Genomic DNA, 19,868 nt, shown 5'->3' with positions numbered 1-19,868 from the left:
CGCAAGGACCCGGGTTCAAGCCCCTGGTCCCCACCTGCAGGGGCGAGGCTTCACGAGTGGTGCAGCAGGGCTGCAGGTGTCTCTCTGACTCTCCCTCTCTATCTCTCCTGCTCCCCTCAACTTCTGCCTCTATCCAATAAAAAAATAAATAAGATTAGATACAGGGGCTGGGTGGCGGTGCACCTGGCTAAGTACACACAGTGCAAAGTGCAAGGACCCAGGTTTGAGCCCCAGCTCCCCACCTGCAGGGTGAAACCTCCACTAGTGGTGGAGCAGGTCTGCAGGTGTCTGTCTCTCTCTCCTTATCTCTCTCCTCTCTCAATGAATCTCTGTCCCGGCCAATAAAGTGGGGAAAAAATGGCCACCAGGAGCAGTGGATTCTTAGTGCCACACTGAGCCCCAGCTATAACCCTGGGGGCAAAAATAGAGAGAGAGGGAGAGGGGAAGGGAGAGGGAGAGGGAGAGAGGGAGGGGAAGGGAGAGGGAGAAGCAGAGAGAGAGAGGGAGAGGGGAGAAGCAGAGAGAGAGGGAGAGGGAGAGGGAGAAGGGAGAGAGAGGGAGAGGGAGAGGGAGAAGGGAGAGAGGGAGAGGGAAAAGGGAGAGGGAGAGGGAGAGGAAGAGGGAGAAGGGAGAGTTAGAGAGAGAGGGAGAGGGAGAGGTAGAAGGGAGAGGGTGAGGGAGAAGGGAGAGAGAGGGAGGGAGAGAGGGAGAGGGAGGAAGAGAGAGAGGGAGAGAGAGAGGGAGAGAGAGAGGGAGAGGAAGAGATTGTGCATCACCTCACTGAGGCCTCGAGTGGGATGGTGAGGGCTATGGGTCACTCCATGGCACAGATGTGGAGACGGGCTCAGCCAGGCCAGGCAGCCCCCGCGGGCCGGCAGGGTTCGGACAGCCCATCACAGGTGTCAGTCACCCACCCTGGACCTGTGCCAAGTGCTGCTGGCCACATCACGGCTGTCGTCAGACCGGAGTCTAGAGCGGGGCCCAGTGCCAAGTCCTGGGGCTCACACTTAGCAGGCGACTTTGCGTTTCTTTTTATTTTTTATATTTGTTTATTTTCCCTTTTGTTGCCCTTGTTTTTTATTGTTGTTGTAGTTATTGCCATTGTTGATGTTGTCGTTGTTGGATAGGACAGAGGGAAATGGAGAGAGGAAGGGAAGACAGAGAGGAGGAGAGAAAGACAGACACCTGCAGACCTGCTTCACCGCCTGTGAAGCAACTCCCCTGCAGGTGGGGAGCCGGGGGCTCGAACTGGGATCGTTACGCTGGTCCTTGCGCTTTGCGCCACGTGCGCTTAACCCGCTGCGCCACCGCCCGACTCCTGCAACTTTGCATTTCATCTGCTTGGACCCACTGGGTCTGTGCGGGCACCCAACCAGACCTGACCCAGTGTTTGGCCCCACGTGGTCTTGGCCAGCAGGAACCAGTGTCCCTCCAGTGTGGGTACCTGCTGATGACACGCCACCGAGCTCAGAGCAACCTGACCGCAGGGCTGGGAGCCAGGCTCCTTCAGTTCCTTAGCTCTGCAGATTTTTCAGAACCCAGAATGCAGCTGTGCGGGGTGGAGCTCAGGGCTGGGACCCTGGGCAGCGGCAGGAGGCTTATGTGACAACCAGCTCCACTCAGCTCCGCTGGGCAGAGGGGAAAGGGCCGCCCTTCACAGCATTTCTCTGAGTGCCACTCCCCACAGCATGGCCTCTCTGTGGGCAGCAGAGGGTGAGCCTGTGGGGCAGCTGGCCTGGAAGGGCTGTTGAAAGAGCCTGGCTGGGGCTGGTGCTGGGGGCACGGACCCACCTGCCCACACCCATGTCCAGCGGAGAAGCAGTGATGGAAGCCAGAACTCCCGCCTTCTGCTTCCCATAGAGAATTTGGGTCCAGGCTCCCAGAGGGGGAGAAATGTCAGGGGAAGGTGACCAGAGGGCTCTGAACTCCAGCTCCATCAGGACCCGGAGAGAGGGGAGGGAAAAGGGAGGGACATTCGGCTGGATGTGTCGCTTGGAAAGGAAGAGAAGATGGGACCTTAACAAAAAAAAAGGGCAAATGTGTACAAATACAGACAGATGGTTGTAGAAATAATAGCCAGCCCATGTCTGCAACCTTAGGAGAGTTGCTGGAGCTTCCAGTGGAGGGAAGGAGTGGGGACACAGAGCTCTGGTGTTGGGGACGGTGTGGAGTTGTACCCTGTTATGTTGTAGTTCTGTAAACCAGCATTTAATCACTAATAAAGAAAAAGCAAAGAGCCCGGCCAGAAGCCGCTGTACCTGTCTGGCTCTGACCCCGCCCAGTGCCCGGGTGGCGGTGCCCAGGTGGCTGCTCTCCCTGCTGCTTGGCAGAAGAGCCCTGTCAGAGGGCATGGACAAAGTCTGCTCTGCTGGCTGGTCAGCCCCAGCATTCACACCCCGAGCCCCGAGCCCCGAGCCCCGAGCCCCTCGACAGTCATCTCGACGACTACAGCCCACCTTCGCAGACCCTGGACCATTATTATATGACAATTTTCTTTTTTCTTTTTTTGCCTCCGGGGTTATCACTGGGGCTCAGTGCAAGCACTACGAGTCCACTGCTCCTGGCAGCCATTTCTCCCATTTACTGGACAGAGAGAAATTGAGAGAGGAGGGAGAGAGAGAAAGAGAGACACCTGCAGACCTGCGTCACTGCTTGTGAAGGGTTCCCCCTGCAGGTGGGGTGCTGGGGCTCAAACAAGGGCCCTCTCGTGGGTCCCTGAGCTTAGTACTGTGTGCGCTTAACCTGGTGTGCCACCACCTGGCCCCTAACAGTTTTCTTATAATTGGCTCACTCCCCCCCCCACACACACAATTTCATATTCCATTCCTAAATGGAAAACCAGCCTGAGTGGCTGAGGACTGAAGGTGAACTGCAAAATAACAACAGTGACAACACACCAGGGCTGTTTTGTTCTCGCTTCTGCCTGGCAGAAGCTTGGAGCCCGAGTCCCTCTATCTCTCTCTCGCGCTCTCCACTCGAAAGGGAAATTGGAACATCTTGATGAGCAGACAGACACTCTGGTTCCAGCAGAGACTGTAGCCCGAAATTCATCTCCAGCAGGGAAAGGGGGTTGAGGGAAATGGAGGTTTCCACCGCAGGTTCAGGAAGGTTCCTGCCGTGCCCGTGAGCCGATGGAAATGACCGGCCTTGGCGTCCCGAGGGCGCAGTGCTGTGCCGTCAGCAGGCCCTGACCCTGCCCGCCCCCGCAGGCCTGGTGCCGAGGCATCACCACCGTCTTCAACTACTTCGTGGTCACCAACTTCTTCTGGATGTTTGTGGAGGGCTGCTACCTGCACACAGCCGTTGTCATGACTTACTCCACCGAGCGCCTGCGCACATGGCCCTTCCTCTTCATCGGCTGGTGTGAGGGTCCCAGGGGCCGCAGGGCTGGGGGTGGCACTGACAAAGTCGCTTCCTTGCATGTGGGCTGCAGACGCTGCATGAGGCCACTCCCCGCCCATGAACACTCCATGCTGGCACTCACGTGAGGTGGCTCCAACCGGGGGTGAGCCTCCGACCCTCCCTCACCAGCTCCAGTGGCTGCGTGAATCAGAAAGAGGCGTCGGGAGATGTTCTGGTACGAACATCCGTTTATTTGGAGATGGGTACAGGCCTTTATACTGAGTTAAACAAAGAACGTTTTTCACATGTGTCAGAAATGACAGGTTTCTTAAAGGTCAGCTTGCCCCTATGGTAGGGGCTGGGATGACAAGAATTGATGAGATACATAAAGGTCAAGACAGTTAGTCTCCATGATGCAGGCAGGTTAATTATCCAAAGGCATTTGAGAGAAGCATAGGGGTTACACCAGTAAGGTGAGGGAGAGAAGAAGAAAAACAAAGCTTGATGTAAATCACAGATATCAAGGGAACAAGGAAACAGAATGTGGGGTCTCACTGCCGGGTACTGGCAGGGGTGTGTGATAGACGGTGTTCTCCTATTTGATCAAAGGTGAAGTTATAGCAAATGTGTGAACTCTGAAGCCAGCAGCCACTTAGTCTGCTAGCAGGAGAATGAACTAAGTGTGAGAGGCCTGTAGGCTTTCTGTGAGCTTGAGAGGCTGACAAGGAGAAACTGAGTCTGGGAGACCTTCCCTCTTGGCTCATCTCTGTAAGGAGAGAGGCTACCAAGTGGGGTGTCTCTCCAGACCGCCATCCAGGGATGGGAGACTCCCCGAAGCTCCACCAGGCTCTCACACAGCCCCACAGGCTCCACATGCCCCCATTCTCCCCCCGCTGCTGGGAATGGTTAATCCGAAGGCATCCGACTCTGGCTTTGAAGGAGAAGCCAGCCAGCTCCACCTCTCTATCAAAATCCCCCCACAGTTATACCATGTCTGCATGCAGTGGGAGCCAGGCTGGGGGGACACGGGAAAACCAGGATAGGGGTTTAGGCGTGGGGGGTCCCTGGCTTGCAGAAGACGAGAGCGTGATCCCAGGCCTGCTCCGTGCAAGGCCCCAGGCCCACTGCAGGCCATGTCTGTCGCTCTTTCAGGCGTGCCCTGCCCCATCGTCACCGCCTGGGCCGTGGGCAAATTCTACTATGAGAATGAGCAGTAAGTGACAGCGGCCAGTCACAGGGCTTGTGGGAGGGGAGGGCAGTGGAGGGGAGGGCAGAGCAGGGGAGGGCTGGGGAGGGGAGAGGAGAGGAGGGCAGAGCAGGGGAGGGGAGAGCAGGGGAGGGGAGAGGAGGGGAGGGCAGAGCAGGGGAGGGCAGGGGAGGGGAGAGGAGGGGAGGGCAGAGCAGGGGAGGGCAGGGCAGGGGAGGGAAGGGAAGGGGAGGGCAGGGTAGGGCAGGGCAGGGGAGGGGAAGGCAGGGGAGGGGAGGGCAGGGGAGGGGAGAGGAGGGGAGGGCAGGGCAGCCTCGGGGTCCAGCCCTCAGCACAGCCTGGCTGGGCTGGGGAGCTACCCTAGTGATCACGTAAACACATTTCCATACCAGAAGCTCCAAAGTCCCAGGCTCAACCCCAGCACCACTGTAAACCAGAGCTGAGCAGTGCTCTGGCCTCTCTGTGTCTGTCTGTCTGTCTGTCTGTCTGTCTATGTATCCACCTATCCATCCTTCTATTTTATCTTATATATCTACCTACCCACCTATCTATCCATCCATCTTATCTATCCACCTATCTATCCATCTGTCTGTCTGTCCATCCATGCATCCATTCTATCTACCCATCCATCCATCCATCCATCTGTCCATCCGTCTATCCATTCATCTATCTGTCCATATTTCCACCTATCTGTCCGTCTATTTATTTATTTAATATCAATCTAACCATCTTTCTCTCTGTACCTCTCACTCATCAAAAAGTATTACAAATAAAATATATCTTTAAGTATTTTAAGCCAAGTTTTCTGTCTCACTGTTCTTGGATTGAGAAGAAAAAGCTCCCCAGGACCCAGAGGCGCTCACTCTCATGCCTCAAATGCAGCGACTTGCTAACGGAACTGAATCAAAGAATTGGGCGCCCCTCCTCCTTGCCCTTGTGTCCTCATTCGGATTTCACTGCTCCAGACTGAAGAGAGGGAGACAGACAGAAGGAGAGAGGGAGAGATGTCACAGCACTGAGACCTCCTCCGGTGCCGTGAGGGTCAGGCTAGAACCTGAGCCAGGGCCACGCAGCCGGCAGACTGAGAGCATAGCCCAGGTGAGCTGCCCCCAGGCCCAGAACACTGGCACCTCTAAGCCGCAAGGTGAAGGGCGCCTTGACCTCAGGGCTGTCTCACCTGGTGAAGACCAGGCTGTGTCAGCGATTCCCTCCGAGTACCCTGGGCCAGGGCAGTGGAGCCGACTTCATTCTGAGTCCCAGCCTCTGCCTGGGGTGCAGTGTGCAACCCCAGCACCCCCTGCACCAGAGCCTGGACCACGGCTACTGTGCCCGGCAGTGAGACGCCAGCAGCTGGGAGGAGAACTGGGGACAGTGGTCTGCACTCTGCAAGGGGGTCTCAGGCTAGAGAGAGCAGCTGGGCCAGGGGTGGGGACGGGGGTCCAGGAAGCTTGACATCAGAAAGCACCTCTAAAGACAGGTGCTGCCTGCAGGGAAGACGGCCGTCTTGGGAGGCCACGAGGCTTCTGCCGTGGGGGAGACGAGCAGAGACCACAGCCTGGCGCTGAGAGGTGCCGAGGGGGAGAGGGCTCCGCCCAAGGCCATTTAACCGGATGAACGTGACGTTGCAGCAGACAGACGGCTCCTGCAGCTCAGTTCACGCAGCCTTTCCCCAGGTCCAGCTGAAGTCAGCGGCACTGAGTCCCAGCCCAGCCCTGTTCCCCCTCCCTGCCCCCAGCCCCGGGGCTCTTCTCAGCAGCCTGTCCTGAAGAACGCCAGCCTCTGGCCACGGCGCTTCCTGGGCTGAGTAGGTAGATGAGGCCCAGCACCCAGGAAGGCCTCCGCCCCTCACTCTGCACCTGTTGCCTGGTGCGTGCTCTGGGTCTGCCAGCCTTCAGGAGCCTCTTGCAGGCCCAGCCTCAGGGCAAACGGGGAAGGGGAGTGGGGCAAGAGGAGGAGGAAGGCACCCAGACCTGCCCTCGGTCCAGCTGGGGACTGCAGACCCTCTGAATAGGGCAAAGGCAGCTGCAGGTGAGCCTGGGTGGCGGGCCAGGTCGGGACCCTGAGCCCCTTTCCACAGGCCCCAGACTGCAGCTCCAGGCCTCTTACACTCACTGTCTTTGCAGGTGCTGGTTTGGCAAGGAGCCTGGCGACCTGGTGGACTACATATACCAAGGCCCCATCATCCTGGTACTCCTGGTAGGTCCCCGGTGGGGACTGGCATGGGCTGAGGAACCTGGGGACAGCAGGGGCCCAGCTGCTGGAGCTACCGCTCCCCCACCCGCCTTCACCACCTCCAGCCCAAGGGTCCGACGGCAGGTTTCTGGTGGCCTCCTACCTCCTAGGCCCCTTACCTGTGCAGTGCCCAGAAAGCCATGCAGAGGGACAGCGGGTGGCACAGAAGGGGCTCGTGGGGCTCCGGGTTCAGCTCCGCCTGCAGTGAGCCCCCGCGTGGCCCAGCCCACCGCCCCCAGCCGGGCGCCCTGTAGCCAGAATGAAGCCTAATGAGCAATTGTTCCCAGCCCGCCTGCACCCTCACCAGATGGGTTTGCATCTGAGGTGTAATTGCTGCTGTGCCTTTAATCTACAGCTCACTTTAATTAAGGCAGAGTTTGCGAGGCTGCATCCTGCGCCCAGAAAAATAAAAAAAACATTATACATCACATAAAAGATCGAGACATATAGAAAAACCCGTAAGAAACTGGCATTTACACAAGATTTATTTCAGGCTCGGTAATTCTGGGCCCATACAGCTTCCTTAAAGGGCCGCCAGCTGCTCACTCCCAGGGAGTCTGGGTATGAGTGGCCGCCTCCCCTGTACAGCTGGTGCCAGGCGCTCCTCCTGCACCCACGCCAGACCCTCTGCTTCTCTCTTTAATACCTGTGATTTAACAGTGATGAACCAGACTGTAAGATCACAGGGGCACAACTCCACACAGTCCCCACCCCCAGAGTCCCTGTCCCATCCCCTCCATTGGAAGCTTCCCTGTTCTTTATCCTTCTGGGTGTCTGGACTCAAATCCTTTACGGGGAGCAGAAGGTGGGAGCTCTGGCTTCTGTCATTGCTTCTCCGCTGGACATGGGTGTTGGAGGTGGATCCACACCCCCAGCCTCTGTCTGTCTTTCCCTAGTGGGGCAGGGCTCTGGGGAGGGGAGGTCCCAGGACACATGGGTGAGGGCGTCTGTCCAGGGAGGTCAGGATGGAGTCATGTCACACTGGTGAGGTCGCCTGCAAAAATCCGTGTTTCTCCCAGTTGTGGAACCTCTGGGACTTTGCTTGTATTCCTCCACGATTTCCTCTTGGTCCCCTGCCATGTGACGTTGCCTCTGCTGAGCTCAGCTGGATCAGTGCATGCTGCCTGTCTTGTTTCCTCACTTACCTCCTTCTGGAGGAGGCTATTTGACCGTCTTTCAAGTGTCCTTGATGACTTGCAGAGTTTCCTCCTCAGTGCCTGAATGCCATCACTGGGCTTCGGCGCTGGTTCCAGAGGCAGAGGCCAGTCCTTGTTGGTGGGGGGATGGACTGTCCTTGGCCTCCTGGCTGTGATGAGTGAAATGACACGCCCACCACCCCACACTCCTGCCCTCCCAGACAGCTCCCAAAGCCCATTCTTGAGGACTGAGCATTTCATTGATTCTGGAAGCTTGCCAAGGAAAGCTGACTTGGGGAGGGCCCAGGGGTGGACACCTCACTGCCTGGATGTTGGCAGGTGGGGGTTGGGGGGAGGCTTGGAGAGTTCCTGATCCCTTTTCCGGCTCACCCTCGCCTATGGCCCCAAGGCCTTTACCTTTCCCTGTGGGCCCAGCCCCTCCGGCTACTTGCACCAACTGGGCTTCCAGGTTCTGAAGGGCACCCTTCCAGGAATACCATCCTCCTGGCTTCCAGCCATCACACCGTTGCTGCTTGAAAGAACGGGGACTGGGCTGCCATTCCACAGGCAGAGAAACCACACGAAGGCCCTTTGCAATTGCTAACTGGCCCGAGACCTCCCTGGGACACGTGCGCCATGCCCGTCACCTTCCACACCCCCTTCCCAGTGGGTCATAGCTGGGTTTCCACTGCTGAGAGACCATGCTTACTTCTGGGTGCGGTGAACCCAGAGCCTAGCGTGTGCACAGTCTTGCCACTCTGCACAATGGCTGTTTGTTTCTTTGTCTGCTCTTGAGAGAGAGAGACAGAGAGAGGGAGAGACACCACGGCACTAGACCATCCTGCGTTGCCACAGCACCTCCCAGACTGTGCTGGGGCTCGAACCGGGTCGCACACACAGGAATGCAGGTGCCCTGGACAGTGAGCTGTGTCTCCAGCCCCAGCACGTAGCACTGACTGAGTCCTCCCTGGAGCAGGCAGGAGGCTCTGCGATCTCCATGAGGGATGTGTTCTGGGCCGACCTTCCGAGATGGGCTGGTTCTCCCCAGAGGACAGACAGGCGCAGAGGCAGGAGGACAGGCGTGCTGCCCAGAGCACCCCGGGGCCCCGGGAAGGCAGACAGCAAGGCTCAGAGTGGGAGGGAGCCAGCAAGGGCCGAGGCTTTCTAAGCCACGCACTCGAGAGGCCCACTGACCTCCCTCGAGAGTCAGTCCGGGGCTTCATGCACGGCGCCATCTCCCCGACCACCCCAGGGCCTCTGTAGCTCTGCTTCCACTTCTCCTGGTGGACTCTGCCTCTCCACCCTTCCTCTGCCAGCCAGCCAGAGAGGACAGAGGAGGAGAGACACCGCAGCCCTGCTCTGCCACTCACGAGCCATCCCACAGGGCGCTGGGCTTCAAACCCAGACCCTCCCGTGTGCTCTGCTGAGCCAGTCACCCGCAGGAAGGCAGCCGCACCCTGTGCAGCTAATGCGAGGAGTGCGGACCAGACCCATCTCCCAGGCCCTGCGGGATGGACCTGTCAGCAGGTGGAGCGGGGCCCACCCAGGAGCCGCTGACTGATATGTACTGGGGGAAGGACGGGTGTGTGGGCGGCTGGGTGGGCAGGAAGACGCCTTGATGAATGGGGGGTGGAGCAGGCATTGGAGCGGGCGGACGGAGGGTGTGGGTGGCTGTCAGGAGCCGAGTGGGTGGGTAATTGGGGGAAGTGGATTGTTAGGTGGTAGGTGAATACTCAGTGTGTCAGGAACAGGAACGAGGAGACATTTCCATTCCAGCACTTTCTTCTTGGGGGCGGCAGGAAGAGTCAGAGAAGGCTAAGATTCTTGTCTCTCTGGTGTAAGGAGTCTAGGGTTAGCTTATGTGTTAAGATGGCCCTGGGACCCAAAGAAATATATATGCCGTCAGACCAGGAGCTGGAAGGGGCCAGAGGGGCCTGGCAGTGGCGCACCTGGTTGAGCGCACACGTCACAGTGCACCAGAACCCAGGTTCAAATCCCCAGTCCCCACCTGCAGGGGGGAAGCTTCATGAGTAGTGAAGCAGTGCTGCAGGTGCCTCTCTCTATTTCACCTTTCTATCTCTCTCTTCTCTCTTAATTTCTTTTTTTTAATATTTATTTATTCCCTTTTATTGCTCTTGTTGTTTTATTGTTGTAGTTATGAATGATGTCATTGTTGTTGGATAGGACAGAGAGAAATGGAGAGAGGAGGGGAAGACAGAGAGGGGGAGAGAAAGACAGACACCTGCAGACCTGCTTCACCGCCTGTGAAGCGACTCCCCTGCAGGTGGGGAGCCGGGGGCTCCAACCGGGATCCTTAAGCCGGTCCCTGTGCTTTGCACCACATGCGCTTAACCCGCTGCGCCACCGCCTGTGTCCCCCACTCCTAGCCTGAAACCCAGGACCTAGGAAGGCCCAGCAAGTTGCTCTCCTGGGAGGGCGGCTGCTCTGTCCCGGGTCCTTGTCATGCTGACGCCCTGCCTGCTCCGGGGTGGGTATGAAAAAACTGACGCAGAACAGTGAGTCTCTGGTGACGACGGAGCAGAAGAGTGCAGGATATTAAGGGGTGTGTGTGTGTGTGGGTAATACACTTCACCCACTGACCCATGGAGTTTTCTGGGGAAAGAGTCCCAGAGTGCCAGGGACTTGGACCTCAAAAAGCCGGCTCACTTCTTGCTTACACTGAAAAGAAGGATGGCGGGGGGGGGGGGGGGGGCGAGTCAAGAAGGGTGCATGGAGACAGCACCCAGCTGCAGATCCTGGAATTCTACAGGGAGTCGGATTTTCAGGCCAGCAGGAGAGGAACTCGAGGGGAGGGGACTGGAGGGACCCAGTGGGGCGTTAGGCCCCTATAAACTGGCAGGTGGGAGCTACAAAGGACCAAGGAGAGCTGAGTGCCACCAGGCTGCAGACGCTGCCCAACACCATCCTGACTTCCCTGGACAGACACCCCCACCCATGTGTCCTGGAGCTTCCCCTCCCCAGAGCCCTGCCCCACTAGGGACAGACAGACACACAGGCTGGGGGTGTGGATCCACCAGCCAACACCCATGTCCAGTGGAGAAGCAATGACAGAAGCCAGAACTCCCACCTTCTGCTCCCCATAGAGAATTTGGGTCCCTGCTCCCAGAGGGATAAAGAACAGGGAAGCTGTGGTCCGGGAGAGTCCAGTGGATAAAGCACTGGGCTCTCAAGCATTAAGTCCTGAGTTCAATCCCCAGCAGCACATGTACCAGACTGATGTCTGGTTCTTTCTCGTTAGTAAATAAATAAAATCTTAAAAAAAAAAAAAAAAAAAAAAAGACTACGGAAGCTTCCAATGGAGGGGATGGGGCACGGAACTCTGGTGGTGGGAACTGTGTGGAATTGTTTCCCTGTTGTTGTACAATCTTGTTATCATTAGGAAACCTAATAAAAACTTAAAAAGGATTTTAAGATCCAAACTCCATCTGCAGTGCAGAAGCAGGATTAACAAATTAAACAAATAGAGGAGGAAAGGGGTGAGATTAAGAGCAAGGATTCCCCGGGCCAGGGCGGGCGGCCGGCCGGCGGAGAAGGGCTCTGCCCTGAGCTCTGGAAACCTCCAGTGTGGGGCCCCTCTCGCTAGTCTCCCAGCGACCCAGCTCAGGTGGGGTGAACCAGGTGCTTGCAGCTGGCCGTGGTCTCCTAGGTGACCTCTTTAAAGCTTCTTTATTGGGGACTCATGGTTTGTAGTCGACAGTGAGACACAACAGTTTGTCCTTGTGTAGCATTTCTCAGTTCTCCACGTTTCCATCCAGCCCCCACTAGGTCCTCCTCTGCCATCCTGTTCCAGGACCTGAACCCTTCCCCCGCCACCCAGAGTCCTGGACTTTGGTGCATTTGCGCTTGGGCGACCCACACCCGGGCCCCTCCTCTGCCCCGGCCTCCCCTCCACCTTGGGGCGCACGCCCCCGTCACGGCCGGCCTCTCAGCCAGAGAGGAAGAGGAGTCCAGCCGGGGAGGGGCTGGCTGTGCTGGGCTCCCGGACGGAGGCGGCTGGAATGAAGATGAAGGAGGCCCTTCCAGGAGCCTGGGAGGCGGCTGGGCAGCCCACTCGTCTTCATTGCCTCCGGGTCTGAAGGTTCTGGAGTTCCCCTGGCTGCTTGTGAGAGAGCGAGATGGCTGCTGGGCCTCTGTCTGCCCGCCTGTCTCCACGGCACCGCAGAGGGCTGTCCTCTGTCTGCAGCCCCTCAGCCGCAAGAGAGGAGTGAGGGACCCTGCCCAGTCCCTGCAGGGCCCCCAGCCCCAGGGGCCAGGGGAGCGGTGCCGTGCGTGCTCCTGAGCGAGAAACGAGCGAGCTAACTCCAGAGCCCCTCCTGCATCTGGCACCAGGGCTAGAAACAGGAGACACTAAATGAGGCCAGCGGTGTGGAGTGCAGACAAGGCAGAGTGTGATCAGGCCAGGGAGGGTGGCAGCTCCCTGCCGGAGGTGGTAGGCCGAGCTTTTTGTAGGGTCTTGGGCTCCTTTATTTCTGTCACGGAGGCCAGTGGTGTCTTGGGATTTACGACCATTTCTGGTGGGATTGTCGGGTGCTGGCAGGAGACGGACTGATTCTTCCTGTGTCATGGGGAGGGGTCTGCTTGTCCCCAACACGTCCCCACCCGGCTGTCTCAGCGAGAGAAGTTCATCCCGTGAGGGTAGGGGGTCAGGCCTCAGCACAGTCCCTTCACCCCTGTCTCTGCCCATGTGACTGCCTTCCTGCCGGGGGGGCCAGTGACCCGCCCTGAAAGCAGCAGGTGGCAGGGAGCTGGGCAGACAGGCCAGCTGAGTCCCCAAGCCTGGCTTTTCTGTTTTGTTTTGAGTTTTACCTGTCCCTCTCTCCCTCTCTCCAGATCAATTTTGTCTTTCTCTTCAACATCGTCAGGATCCTAATGACAAAACTGCGAGCCTCCACCACGTCCGAGACCATCCAGTACAGGTGGGTGTCCCGGCCCCTCCTGGCCCCCGGCGGGAAGGAAGCAGGCAGGTCACGTTGTCTCCTCCCTGGGAGCCGCCCGGGGCCCTCGGCCCTGGGGGGGAGGGGAGAGCAGCCACGAGGTCCCGTCGCCCTGCAGGAAGGCGGTGAAGGCCACCCTGGTTCTCCTGCCCCTCCTGGGCGTCACCTACATGCTGTTCCTCGTCAACCCCGGGGAAGACGACCTGTCACAGATCGTGTTCGTCTACTTCAACTCTTTGCTGCAGTCCTTCCAGGTGGGTGAGCGGTGGGTGGGGCGCGGCCATGTGCCCAGACACCGGTGCCAACTGAGCCTCCTCTGGGCCGCCGCCGGGGACGCCCGGGGCCGAGCCCTGCCCACTGCCCTGTGGCCCCGGGCACCAGCTGTGTCTGGTCTCCCTGCCCGCACTGCCACCGGCCCGGCACGCGTGATGCCAGCAGGCGGGGAGGCCGCCCAGCTCTGAGCCCCTGGCCCCTCACCTCAGCCCACCCCTGCACAACTCCAGCAGGCCACAGCACACCCCTTCCTTTCCAGGGCTTCTTCGTGTCTGTCTTCTACTGCTTCTTCAACGGAGAGGTATGGGGCCTGTGGAGAGCTGGGCTTGGGGGTCCCGGGACCCGTGCCAGGGCAGTCCTAGTAGGGCCGTCTAGCCCTGGCACTGCCCCCGAGGAGGGTGGGGAGGCTGGGTCACTACTCCGCCTTAGGAGCACAGGAAGCCCCGGCCCAGGCCCCAGCGGCTCCTGACCTGTAGCTCAGCTGTGCCGCCCAGAGACCCCCGCCCGCCTTCCCTAAGTACTGGAAGAGGGTGGGGAGGCGCTGACGAGACACCTGGCCTGCAAGGGGGAAGGGGAGGCAGAGACAGAAAGCGGGCTGGCACACCCCCACCCACACACAAGGCCTCAGGCCTCCGGGCCAGCTCCGGGTAGGGTGGGGTGGGGTGGGGGCAGCGCGGAGGTGAGGGTGGGGCGGGCAGCTCGGTGCGAGTGGAGGTTGAGGCCGCACTGAGTGCGGATTCCCAGCAGCTGCTGCCCCGCCTGAGCGCTGCCTGAGCCCGGAGGAACCAGCCCCACCTGAGCCCCTCGCCTGCCTGTAACGGGCCCAGACGAGATGGGCAGGGATGGCAGGTGGGCCGGGGCCGGCCCCGAGGCAGACAGGGAGTGTTCGTGGGGCATTAAGCCAGCCTGTGGGGTCCGGTCCCTGGACGGCCAGCCCTTTCCGTGAGGGCCAGCCGCGCAGTGGCAACAGCCTCAGGGATGAGAGCGGGAGCCGGCACAGAGCAGCACGAGGCCGAGCTCAGTCCCTGGCGGCGCAGGTGCCTGAGCGATGCTCCTGTTTCCTATGGATAAGCTGTGAATTCAGGGGACCGTGGAGAGAGGCGCCCTCACCCCAGCGCCTGCCAGGAGACGGGCTGAGTTTCTAGTCTGTGGAATCAGGAGGGCGGGGAGACGGCATAGCCAGAGCTGAGCAGGGCTCTGAGGGGGAGTCGGGCGGTAGCGCAGCGGGTTAAGCGCACGTGGTGTGAAGTGCAAGGACTGGCATAAGGATCCCAGTTCGAGCCTCTGGCAGGGGAGTCGCTTCACCACCTGTGTCTGCAGGTCTGCAGGTGTCTGTCTTTCTCTCCCCCCTCTGTCTTCCCCTCCTCTCTCCATTTCCCTCTGTCCTATCCAACAACGATGACATCAATAATAACAACAATAATAACCACAATAATGAAACAACAAGGGCAACAAAAGGGAATAAATAAAAAAAAAAAAAAGCAAAAGAGAAAAAAAGCAAAACTCAAGACGCAAGGACCCAGGTTCGAACCCCCGGCTCCCCACCTGCAGGGGGACACTTCACAAGTGGTGAAGCAGGTCTGCAGGTGTCTGTCTGTCTCTCCCTCTCTGTCTCCCACTCCTCTCTCAATTTCTCCCTGTCCTATCCAATATAATGGATGAAATGGCCACCAGGAGCAGTGGATTCGTAGTGTCGGCACCAAGCCCCAGCAATAACCCTGGAGGGAAAAAAGGAAAGAAAAAAGAAAACTAGAAACGGTGGAACCAGCCAGTGCCTGGGAGTGGGTGGCTGTCAGCCCACGGGACAAGGCCTCTGCAGCACTGTCCCCTCCGCCCGTCCCCACAGGTGCGCTTGGCCCTGAGGAAGCGCTGGCACCGCTGGCAGGACCATCACGCGCTGCGTGTGCCCGTGGCCCGGGCCATGTCCATCCCCACCTCGCCCACCCGGATCAGCTTCCACAGCATCAAGCAGACGGCCGCCGTGTGAGCCCCGGCATCAGGAGAGCCATCCTCCCCACCGCCACCTTTCGCCATCTTGGGGGGACGGGGTCTCCAGGAAGCGGGACCACCCGGGCCCAGGGCTCAGCACAGGACGGAGCAGAGGAGTCTGGGGCGCCCCAGGGAGAGCCGGCCGGGTGCAGGGGCCCAGCGGTGGCTGACGGAGCTCACCCGGGACTCTGCTGTCTCACCAGAGACAGCGGGCGGCCAGGGGCCCTGCTCCCTGCCTTCTGCCTCCATGCTTGGGGGCGCCCCTGCAGTCGGCCAGAGTGAGGACTGGCCAGAAAGCATCCTGGGGCTCCCACACCTCACCCCACACCCTTGGCCAGAGCAGTCTCTCCACCCCTTCCCAGTCTCCTCCTGCCCGCGGCACCATGAAGGGGGCGCCCTTCCCTTCCCACCGCGTCCACAGACTCATGGCTGGGGGTGGCGAGCAGGGAGAAAGAGGCAATCCGCCCCTGCAGCCAACAGCCTTCGGGACACAAGATGAACAGTGAGAATCGCAGGGGGAAGAAGGAAGGATGGGGCGGGGAGGGGGAGTAGGGTCTGGAGTAGCGGGAAGCAGAGTGGGCCTGCGGTGACTGAACTAGCCCCTGCCCCTGCCCCTGCCCACCTGAGGCTGGGCTTCAGCCTCCCTGTGCTGTGTGAAAGAAACTGCATCTGTGACAAGGTCCTGCTCTGGGGTCACGTCCACCAGGTATCCCAAGGGGTGTAGGGCCAGGGGCCGCACAGCTGTTGGCACCCACGCTGGCCCTGGCCTGGGGCTGCCTCTCCCTCCGAGTGACAGACAGGAGGGTACAGCTTCCTTCCCTGCTTTCCTCTAGAGAGGGTGGGAGGAGGGCCGGGGAGACCACAGCAGGGTCCAGGGCAGCCAGCCAGCGCCGCGGTCAGCGTCTCCATTCACACACAGGCACGCACCCCCCTCCTCTCTGTGCAAGATGTCATTTCTGGAGCTGGACAAACACATTTTCAAATAAAACGGCCACAACAGTTTAAAATCCATCGTGCAGAACCCAGACACAGCAGTGACTTAAAGCCACCGTCGTCACCTGTTGAAACACACACACGCTCACAACCTGCCGTCCTCAGCGGCTGGGACGGCACCTTGGGCCTCCTCCCTGGGGCTTGTCCCTTTGTCCTTCCCACAGAATTCGATGTGGACTCAGTGTCTTCGTGACTGAATTTCCTGAGGCCAGAGATTCTAAAGGTTCTACAAGAAAGGCTTCTGGTTAAGTTATTGCAAGTAGTTTTATGTAAAATGTAATATACAATGAATTAAAGCAACATAGATATGAAAATAATAAAACTCAGGGTGGGGGTAGATAGCACAGTGGTTCTACAAAGAGCCTGAGGCTCCCGTGTCCAGGTTCAATCCCACCGCACCACCATCAGCCAGAGCTGAGCAGGACTCTGGTAAAAAATAAACACCTAAAGCATAAAAAGGTTTAAAATAAATTTATTTATTTATTTTTTTAAAAAAATAAACACCTAAAGCATAAAGCGCCACAGCCGGGGCTGACGCCGAGCACGGGAGGAAGGCTGAGCACGGGCTGGGGGCGGGCGGACTGGCTGGACAAGGCGAACGCTAGCGGGTGACCGAAACCAGGGTGCACGTGCTCTAACAGAAAGTCTCCCGGCAGTCATCCTCTCTCTCCTTTCATCTTCGCAGTTGTTGCTGGGGCTTTGTCAGAACCTGTACCTGCTCAAGCACGTTAGAATGTGCAAGGACCCAGGTTCAAGTCCCCAGTCCCCACCTGCAGGGGGAAAGTTTCATGAGTGGTGAAGCAGGGCTGCAGGTGTCTGTCTCTCCTACTCCTGTTTCTCTCAGTCTCAACCCAGGAAACAAAATACCGAGGGGTGGGGGAGGGTTTACAGCACCAACACTTCTCCAGTGTGGTGGGGTGGCGGTCTCCCCATCAAGTGGGAGGTCTGGGGGACAGGGCCCTCAGGCAGAGAGAGCATCAGTCCAGGCCACAGGCCGTGTCTGGGTCAGGAGCTGGTCTGAAGGACAGCCTGGCAGGGACAAATGTGTGGTCTGCAGACTGAGAAAGTATGAGAAGTGACTCCTGGGGAGAGGGGAGAGGGGAGAGGGGAGAGGGTTCCATAACAGGCTCTAACGCCCGAGGTTCTGAGGTACCAGGCTCACAACCCCCGCTCACCCTCCCATAAGCCACAGCTTAGCACTGTTCTGGAGAAACTGAAACAAATGGAAGAAAAAATTCACTTTTGGAATTCAAGACTAAGAAGGTTCACATAAAAGCTTCACTCTGTCAGACTCAGCCTTAGCAAAAACTGGGAAAGCAAACCTCTGAAAAAAAAAAAACGAGTAACAAAAATGAGCCAAAACCAACCCCCAGAGAGTAAGAATGAACACACATGAAGACAGACTCCTAGCCTCTTGCAGACACGGCCTGGGGGCAGGCCGAGGGTTGGCGAGTGCCAGCACGGAGAGCGGAGAGCGGAGCGCGTGAGGAAGACGAAGCGCACTGGCAGCAGGCACCACGCCTCCCGACCGGCCTGGCCACAACCGCAGCCGCAGCCGCGAGAAGACGGGGCCTCAGCAAGCCCTGGCCGCCACAGGCAGCAGTCAGGCAGCGCCACGGACGGGGCCCAGGGGGCCGGCATTGCCTCAGGTGTGAGCGGGCTGCCCCGCACGGCCGAGTGCATGTGTCGGGTGTCTCGCGGGGCCTGTTTGACCACTGCCTCATCCTCCAGCTTGCTGATGTTTCCACCACTCCCGTCTGTCTACCCAGTGACAAAGATAATCAAACAGAAAGGAAAAGAGAAACGACACCCACTCTAACCACCTATTTTTATGTAGTTCTGACTCATGGTTCAGCCTTACAGTCCCAAGATTTGTTTTCCTCAGTTCGTAGATCAGGAAGATTGAGCCCGGGCCTTTGGAGCCTCAGGCATAGCCACCATGCTCTCCCCCACCCCCGCCCCGGTCACAGCCTCTTCTTACAGCTCTACTTTTATGTTGCGGCCTGGCGTGTCAGAATCGCGTGAGGCCCGGACCAAGTTTCACATGCCGACGTGCTTGTCAGCCGGGGCCTGCCTGCGTGAGGCAAGCTCCCCACAGGCCCTGTGGCTGGAAGAGCATCCAGGAGTGTGTGTGTGTGTGTGGGGGGGAGCGGGCAGGGTTCTGGGCGGGGAGTCGCACGGAGACGGGGGGCGGCAGACTGGACCTGTCCTGGGCTTGGGGAGGGAGGGGAGGAGGCAGCTCTACTCTCAGAACTGCTCGTGGGGCCGGGTGGGCCGCACCTGGCCGAGCACACGTGTGACAGGGGGCAAGGACCCAGGTTCAACACCGCTCTCTCTCAGCACTAAGTGAAACGCGTGCACGTGCGCTGTGCCAAGGCGGTCATACAAGAGGGCTCAGTGTCTCTGAAGAAGACTTTACTTATTGATTGATGAGAAAGACAGGAGAGAGAGAAAGAACCCGACATCACTCTGGTGCATGTGCTGCCGGGGCTTGAACTCGGGACCTCACGCTTGAGAGTCAGTGCTTTATCCACCGTGCCACCTCCCGGACCACGAGGGCTCAGTCTTGAATGGAGGACATTCTACTGAGAAGAGCAACGATCTCTTTCAAAGTCTGTGACAAGCGACTGTGGTTCGGGGGCAGCTAGGACAGTGGCGGAGACCGGCAGGGTGCAGGACTTCCCCTGGAGCCGGTTCCTTACAGCCCCGGGGAGGGAGTGCGGCCTGCCAGCCAGCGAGCCCGCAGAGCTCGGGGTGGGCTACGCAGCTGGTCTCGCCCAGCCGGCCGAGTGGACTGCAGCAGCCCGGCTGCCCCCACTCCCGCTCAGCCACCGAGGCCGTCCTGGGGCACTTCCCGCTCTGAAGGACACACTGCCTGGGCCCCGCAGGGCGCCGAGTCGCCATCCGTCCTCAGGAACAGCGGAGGCTGGCAGGATACAGCTGACAGCACTGGTATCGCTGCGCACTGGTACCAAGAGGGCCCGAAAGGCTTCAGCTTCCATACGCATCGGAAGATGGGGCTTCCGTTTCTGGGCGGGCTCAAGGGGCCGAGCCGGCGGTGTCAACACCAGCACAGACCTGCAGGAGCGAGGCCCCGAGGCAGCCCTGGCACCCGGACGGGTAGAGCTTCCCTCTCCTCTGCACAAGATGCTGCCCGGCATGGAGCACGCCAGCAGGCATGAAGCCACACTAACGCCGGGCAGGGAGAGGGTGGGACGGGGACACACACACACACACACACACACACACTCACACTCACACACCTCTGCCTGGCTAAGACAGACAGACAGACGCACACATACACACACGCTGCAGCAGTGGTTCTCCTAAAGTGAAACCACTCGCACCCAAGCCCTGCTCTCACAAACTCTTACACTGGCTTGTTTGCAAGAGGCTCAGACTGATAGGCATCTTTGAAGCTGAGTGCTGCTGATGTGTAGCCAGGCTGGAGAACCACTGCCTCATCACCTGCTGGCACTAAGTCCTCAGCACCTGCTGGCACTAAGTCCTGTGACACACGAGCCAGCCACACCCTCTGGTAGGAGCTGAGACAGCAAGTCGCCAGCAGAGCCAGGGCCCCACCAGGGCCCCACCAGGCCCCAGGCCCCAGGCCCCAGGCAGCTGTTAGGCAGCTCCTGGCGAGGCTCCCATCACATCCCCCATCACATGCCCGTTCCCTGAGCACAGCTCATTCCACCCACGTGGACTGAACACAATTACTGCTCAGAGGCGGCCCAACGG

At 59.0% G+C, this 19,868-nt stretch overlaps 1 protein-coding gene and 1 long non-coding RNA gene across 9 annotated transcripts in view; one reads left to right on the top strand and one right to left on the bottom strand.

Moving 5' to 3' along the window:
- The window catches only part of CRHR2 (corticotropin releasing hormone receptor 2), a 61,571-nt gene extending 44,973 nt beyond the window's left edge, over positions 1-16,598 (top strand). For all 8 annotated transcript variants that reach the window (XM_060195791.1, XM_060195796.1, XM_060195795.1 and 5 more), the window contains 7 exons: positions 3,210-3,363; positions 4,495-4,555; positions 6,673-6,745; positions 12,769-12,854; positions 12,991-13,126; positions 13,405-13,446; positions 14,992-16,598. In XM_060195791.1, coding sequence (XP_060051774.1) covers positions 3,210-3,363; positions 4,495-4,555; positions 6,673-6,745; positions 12,769-12,854; positions 12,991-13,126; positions 13,405-13,446; positions 14,992-15,132 — 693 coding nt within the window. In that variant the 3' untranslated portion in view covers positions 15,133-16,598. The remainder of the gene's footprint in view (positions 1-3,209; positions 3,364-4,494; positions 4,556-6,672; positions 6,746-12,768; positions 12,855-12,990; positions 13,127-13,404; positions 13,447-14,991) is intronic.
- LOC132539846 (uncharacterized) lies at positions 3,457-6,109 on the bottom strand. The gene is made up of 3 exons (XR_009551112.1): positions 5,727-6,109; positions 5,449-5,515; positions 3,457-3,540 (listed from the first exon to the last, which is right to left on the bottom strand). It is a non-coding gene; the product is annotated as an uncharacterized LOC132539846 (long non-coding RNA).
- Positions 16,599-19,868: the final 3,270 nt, after the last annotated feature.

This window comes from Erinaceus europaeus, chromosome 8 (genome assembly GCF_950295315.1).
Source record: "Erinaceus europaeus chromosome 8, mEriEur2.1, whole genome shotgun sequence".
Classification (NCBI taxonomy): domain Eukaryota; kingdom Metazoa; phylum Chordata; class Mammalia; order Eulipotyphla; family Erinaceidae; genus Erinaceus; species Erinaceus europaeus.
This window is presented reverse-complemented; position numbering and strand designations above follow the sequence as displayed.